This window comes from Conger conger, chromosome 13, assembly GCF_963514075.1.
Source record: "Conger conger chromosome 13, fConCon1.1, whole genome shotgun sequence".
Taxonomy (NCBI): Eukaryota; Metazoa; Chordata; class Actinopteri; order Anguilliformes; family Congridae; genus Conger; species Conger conger.
In genome coordinates, this window is record NC_083772.1 from 1,452,171 (window position 1) to 1,458,700 (window position 6,530).

The 6,530-nt window shown below is 42.1% G+C and overlaps 1 protein-coding gene across 1 annotated transcript; it reads left to right on the forward strand.

The window, feature by feature from the left end:
• The first annotated feature begins 215 nt into the window (after positions 1 to 215).
• LOC133107843 (caspase-1-like) lies at positions 216 to 5,523 on the forward strand. Its single transcript, XM_061217086.1, has 8 exons — positions 216 to 379; positions 873 to 1,160; positions 1,855 to 1,988; positions 2,540 to 2,713; positions 3,090 to 3,333; positions 4,308 to 4,427; positions 4,828 to 4,937; positions 5,229 to 5,523. Exons 1-8 carry the CDS (start codon positions 373 to 375, stop codon positions 5,319 to 5,321), a joined length of 1,170 nt encoding a protein of 389 aa, XP_061073070.1. The 5' UTR covers positions 216 to 372; the 3' UTR covers positions 5,322 to 5,523.
• Positions 5,524 to 6,530: the final 1,007 nt, after the last annotated feature.

The window sequence follows — 6,530 nt, forward strand, 5'->3', positions numbered from 1 at the left end:
GATGGCTAACATAACTTACTTCAGTTTGATTCTCCTGTCTGTGTCAGGGGTTGCTAGCTAGCTAATACGGTGCCCAGTGTGTACGGTGCTTCAGTATGTGGCTAAAACATTTTGAAGCTTCGTACCAATGTCATATTATGACACTTTCCCATGTCATCCACCAAGCACAGAAATCAGAGCCAATCAAAGCTTAAAGACGCTAGTTTCCTGAAATGTGCAGTAGCTATCGTATTACATTCGCGGGTTGCACAGACCTCAGAACTTTCCTGAATTTGTCACATTGCGTAAATATAATCCCTATTGTTTGGACTGCAAATTCGATACACCATTGACCATTTAAGTAAAGTTCTTATATGTAGACGTCTGTAGGGAATGGCAGGTAAGAAACCTTTACGCAGCCAATTGTCACGTTTCGATCGTACAGAAAACTTGTTGCATAGAATCCAAGTGGAAATCCTTTTTTTTTTTTACAGAAATGGATTATAACCAGTAGATACGCGAATAATTATCATGACGCCTCGGGCCTCATTCCTGTTAATACCGATTTTTAGTTGAAAAAGTGCAGTGTGGCTTACGGCTTTCACTTTCAGTTACAGCTTTCAGTTTCAGTGTGGATAGGCTATAAATGTAACGTTCCTGTGTAGCTATATTCCCAAAAACCTGAAAAACGGGACCGTCGCTGTTTCCATTTTCGCACGAATATAGACCTAATTCGGAGGAAAACTAATAAATGTGTCATATGGCTTCACAATGGACATTTCCGGAAGGGAATAGCTAATATAAAAACCAAGGAACGGTTATGCCAGCCGTACCTGTTTTTTGAACAACGTAAATGAATTGAATTCAATGTCTGTTTCTTCGCGCTTGAACAGATAAACTGCTATTCGATGCGAGGAGGGAGTTGGTGGAGAGAGTATCGAGCCATGTGCTCTTGCAGCTGCTGGATGACCTTTTGCAGGACAGGGTTGTGAACGACGGAGAAAAGGACGCTGTGATCGAGGAGAACAAAAGCACAGCAGATAAGGCGCGATGCCTCTTGGATAAAGTGCGAAAGCGAGGCCCGAAGGCCTGTGGGAAATTCATCTCCCGGCTGCAGGAACGAGACCCTGACCTGTGTGAGCTCCTGAACCTGGGCCCGGTCTCGCCACCTGCACCGCCAGGTGAGTGCGTGCTGAAGCAGGTGATCTCCGTGTTGCGTCTGACGTGCATCTCAGTTAATCCCGAATCATCGATTCAACATAACAACATAATCTTAAAGGCAATTCAGATTATATACAAATTTGAAAATACAATTTGCAAACATGATTACGGATTAAAACGGATTAAAATTAATTGCAATGTATTATTATTATTATTATTATTATTATTATTATTATTATTATTATTATTATGATTATGTTCTTGTTGTAAAATGATTACTAGTATGATTGGATTCCAACTCCTTGACATACAATTCACAACTGTCACAATAGTGGACAAAATTCATAAGTGAATACATTTGAATAATGAAATAATATTTTGCACTTTAAGACTTTAAAGTGACTATAGTTAAGTAGAGGAACAGAAAATATGTTGTTTAAGGATGATAAAGTTAAGAATGAGATTTAAGTTAAGTGAGATGAAAGAGTACATTACTGGCATAGCAGCAGGAGGAGGTGCAGGTTCATTACACAGTGCAGCAGGAGGTGGTGCAGGTTCATTACACACAGTGCAGCAGGAGGTGCAGGTTCATTACACTATAGTGCAGCAGGAGGAGGTGCAGGTTCATTACACTACAGTGCAGCAGGAGGAGGTGCAGGTTGCTGAGAGTCGCTCTGGTATGTAGCTGAAGCCTGTGTTGCTGTGTGTTTTCAGCCCCATCGGAGCTGTCCCTCCCGCTCCCTCAGCAGGAGGTGACCTGCTCGCCATCTCAGCAGGAGCCTAGCGCAGTGCTCATCCCCTGCACCCCACAGTTCAAGAAGGCCCTGCTGGAGAAGGAGGGGGCTGAGGTATGAGCTCACTGGCCCAGTGAACTTCGTCAGGACTGGCCGCAGCTGGGGAATCCTGCTCAGCCTTTTAGACCACCTTAAAAATCCAGTGCAAACGTTTTATTTTGTTATGATCTTGTGTATATCAGGGTTCGTAAACCCCAATTCCCAGAGACTGCATGTGAACCAGTCTTGTTGAGCTAACTAGCCAGTTCAATCATAGATTAGACCACAAGAAAATATTTTACCTGAGGAAGTTGAGCAAGTTAATGTTAAAATTTCAGATTATGAAAAAAAAATATTGTTGTAATTGATGTAGTTATTTCCAATAAATCCAAAAATACATGTGACCCTGGAATGACGATTCACACCTCTGGTGTCAACTGTAATAATAATAATAATAATAATAATAATAATAAACAACACCAGCTGGTGATTTTGAGGGTTCAGATATATTTTTACACCATGATGATCTTGTGTAGGTGATGGCACAGCGTGATGAACAGTGTAGTGATGATGTGCAGGTTGCTCTTGTTTAACTTAATGGCGGTTCTGGTTTCCTGTTCCATCAGCTTTACCCCATGAAGGAGAAGGGTCAGCGCAAGCGCATGGCTCTGCTCATCAACAATGTCAAGTTTGACCACCTGTCTGAGAGGCGCGGGGCCGAAAAAGATGTAGAGAACATGGAGAAACTACTCAAAGCGCTGGGCTACACTGTGGAGACACACAGGGATCTGTCTGCCCAGGTACACACAGGAGAGACACAGCCACCTGGCTGACAAGATACACACAGGAGACACATAGCTAAAGGATCCTTGTGAAATCGCCTCTTACAGCATATATATGGTACCTATTGGACTCATATGGACTTTGATAATTCACTCATATTTCACAGTGCATCTACATACAGGACATGTGGCTGAGAACTTCACTGGGGAAGGGTGGGAACTGTGTCTTTATCGAGAACATCCCTTTTGGAGAAGAAATGGGTCAAGTCCACGTTCCTGAACTTATAGAACTAAGAAGCGTATGGCTTCAGTCGGGCTGATGTCACGGTCTGTAGCAAGCGGTCGCTGATGTCCCTGGTTATGTGTGCAGTAAGCTGCATTTGTGTGTTTGCAGGCCATGGATGAAGCTGTCAAAGGGTTCTCTCAGCATCAGGCCCATTTGGAGTCGGACAGCACGTTTGTGGTGATCATGTCCCATGGAAAGAGGGATGCCATCTGCGGGATCCACTATAACCCTAAACACCCCCAGGAAAATAACCTCTTCCTCATTGACAATATCTTCACACACCTCAACACAGAGAACTGTGCTGGGCTGCGCAACAAACCCAAAGTCATTGTGATCCAGGCGTGCAGAGGGGGTATGCTGTGTGTGAATGTGTTATTCTAGAGGAAAGTGTGTGTGTTATTCTAGAGGAAAGTGTGTTTGTGTGTGTGAATGTGTTATTCTAGAGGAAAGTGTGTGTGAATGTGTTATTCTAGAGGAAAGTGTGTGTGAATGTGTTATTCTAGAGGAAAGTGTGTGTGTGTGTGTGAATGTGTTATTCTAGAGGAAAGTGTGTGTGAATGTGTTATTCTAGAGGAAAGTGTGTGTGAATGTGTTATTCTAGAGGAAAGTGTGTATGAATGTGTTATTCTAGAGGAAAGTGTGTGTGAATGTGTTATTCTAGAGGAAAGTGTGTGTGAATGTGTTATTCTAGAGGAAAGTGTGTGTGAATGTGTTATTCTAGAGGAAAGTGTGTGAATGTGTTATTCTAGAGGAAAGTGTGTGTGAATTTTTTTTTTTCTAGAGGAAAGTGTGTGTGAATGTGTTATTCTAGAGGAAAGTGTGTGTGTGTGTGTGTGTGAATGTGTTATTCTAGAGGAAAGTGTGTGAATGTGTTATTCTAGAGGAAAGTGTGTGTGAATGTGTTATTCTAGAGGAAAGTGTGTGTGAATGTGTTATTCTAGAGGAAAGTGTGAATGTGTTATTCTAGAGGAAAGTGTGTGTGAATGTGTTATTCTAGAGGAAAGTGTGTGTGTGTGTGTGAATGTGTTATTCTAGAGGAAAGTGTGTGTGAATGTGTTATTCTAGAGGAAAGTGTGTGTGTGTGTGTGTGTGAATGTGTTACTCTAGAGGAAAGTGTGTGTGAATGTGTTATTCTAGAGGAAAGTGTGTGTGTGTGTGTGAATGTGTTACTCTAGAGGAAAGTGTGTGTGAATTTGTTATTCTAGAGGAAAGTGTGTGTGAATGTGTTATTCTAGAGGAAAGTGTGTGCTCAAATGTATTATTGTGAAGTGTGTGTAAATGTGTGTTATTCTAGCTGAAAGTGTGTGTAAATGTGTGTTATTCTAGGTGAAATCGGGACAGTCTGGGTGAGTGACAGTGCTTCTGCGCCCAAATCTCTGGAGGATGACGGCATGTGGAGGGAACTCAAGGAGAGAGATTTTGCCTGTCTCATGGCCTGCACCCCTGGTAGGCGTCCATCTTACAGGCAGCCCCATTCCTCCTGAGTCCCTGGGGGTTCCCCAAATGTAGGCCTCAGATCCAACACTCCAGAAATCAACTGGGAAATATTATGTTGGCCATATAGTAGAATATGACAGAACAGCTACGAGTCACATGTGTAAGATTTATACTCATTACTGAGTAGCTGCTTAATATATGGTTCATTATTGTTATTTCAACCCAAAAGTGGAGACAGGTTAGAAATGACCTTTATATGTTGCACAACTTTCTCATTTTTCATTTGTAACAAACAACTCCAAATAAATGTGTACTGTCTATAATAAATTGTATGTGTGTATATATAAATATATATATATTATAAATAAATATGATCATCAAAAGGTCTGACTGCATTGTCTCCACTTAGACACCATGTCCTACAGAGATCGTGAGAAAGGAGCCATTTTAATCCAGAAGCTTGTGGAGACCATCAATACACACGCCCACAAGGACCATATTGAGGAACTGTTCCGGAAGGCCAGTATTAATAGCACATTGTCTGATGGAGCCCTAATCCAGCTCTGCCTAAACTAGCCCTTAGGCCTGATTCTCTCAGTTTAAAGAACATGCTGCTGTTTGTTTAATGCTCATTACGGTAGATTTACTGCTCTTATTTCATGTGCAATGGGGCTGCACATTAGCCTCTTGGGATTAACCCATCATCCCTGATCTTTGCACTTGTGTTTATCTAATAGAAGCTGCTAAATTGCAGTGGAGAAATTGTTATTGCAGTTTAATGTGACACTCCCATGTTTATTTCTCCAACAGGTTAGGTATCAGTTTGACGGTTCCAAATGTCAGATGCCAGTCACAGACAGAACGTCTTTGGGCAAGAAGTTCTACTTATTCCCTGGACTGTGATCCCTGCCTTCACCGGCCTATTCCAGATGAATCCACTTTTTAAAATCCAGATTAGTCAACTGCTCTCTTAATCCAGATTAGTCCACTGCTTGCTCTCTTAACCCAGATTAGTCCACTGCTTGCTTTCTCTATCCAGATTAGTTATTGGAGGCAGCTCTTGTTGTGTTAATGACATAAAATAGCTCCAATAATACAAATTGTAAGAGACGTGAAATCAATTTTCTATCTGCAAAATGTTTCTGTTCTTATTGATGCTTCTTGTGCTTCTGAGTTGTAAAACAGACCTTACACGTGCTAATATCCAACATGCTTTTCGTGTAACTACTTTTTTTTTTAATGCATTGTGTCAGAATTGCCACCTTTTGTATTACAAACATACTATGTATGTGTTGCAAAGATATACTTTTTTAACAGACTGTACTGCAAGTAACACAAAATGAGTCCTTCACTAGGCATGGAGGGCATATGTCAAAGAAAATATCAAAGAAAAAGTAATATATAATTTCAAAGAGAGAGAGAGTAGGCCCTATGTAATCATGTACTTCAGCAAGTTTATCACATTCAATGAGATGGGTGTGTGGGGGGTTTGGACCTAAAATGCACGACTCAGAAACCGTAGTGTAGTAAAGTCCCGTCAGGGCTTTATTTGGGTAATATCCAGAGAGCGTAGTCAAACAAGCAATGTTCATACACGTAAATATCCAGCCAGAAAACCAAAGCACAGTACCGAGGGAGAAGGCAGTGTCGTAATCGGTACACCATGCAAGAAGTCCGGTCGCCAGGAAAGCTGTCAGCGGGGCAGAATTGCAGGCGGGCGGTAGGCAGGCTCAGGGTCGATGACGGCGCAAGAGTCAAGACCGAAGTCTACTCCGCGGGGCAAAAGTACAAAAACAGCAGGCAAAATCGTGGTATAGGCAGGCGATGGTCAACAAAACAGAAATAAATGAACAATGGTCAATAACAGGCTTGGATCATAACAGGTAGACAATGACTGCACTGCACTGCACTGCACTGCACTGCACTGCACTGCACTGCACTGCACTGCACTGCACTGCACTGCACTGCACTGCACTGCACTGCCAAACAGGAGGCAAACAATTTCACACAGACATGACATGAAACAGAGCTTATATGCAGGTGTAGACAGGTGTAGACAATTAGTTTGAGAGCAGCAAGAGAATGGAAATCAGGTGTGGAGGATTGACAAGT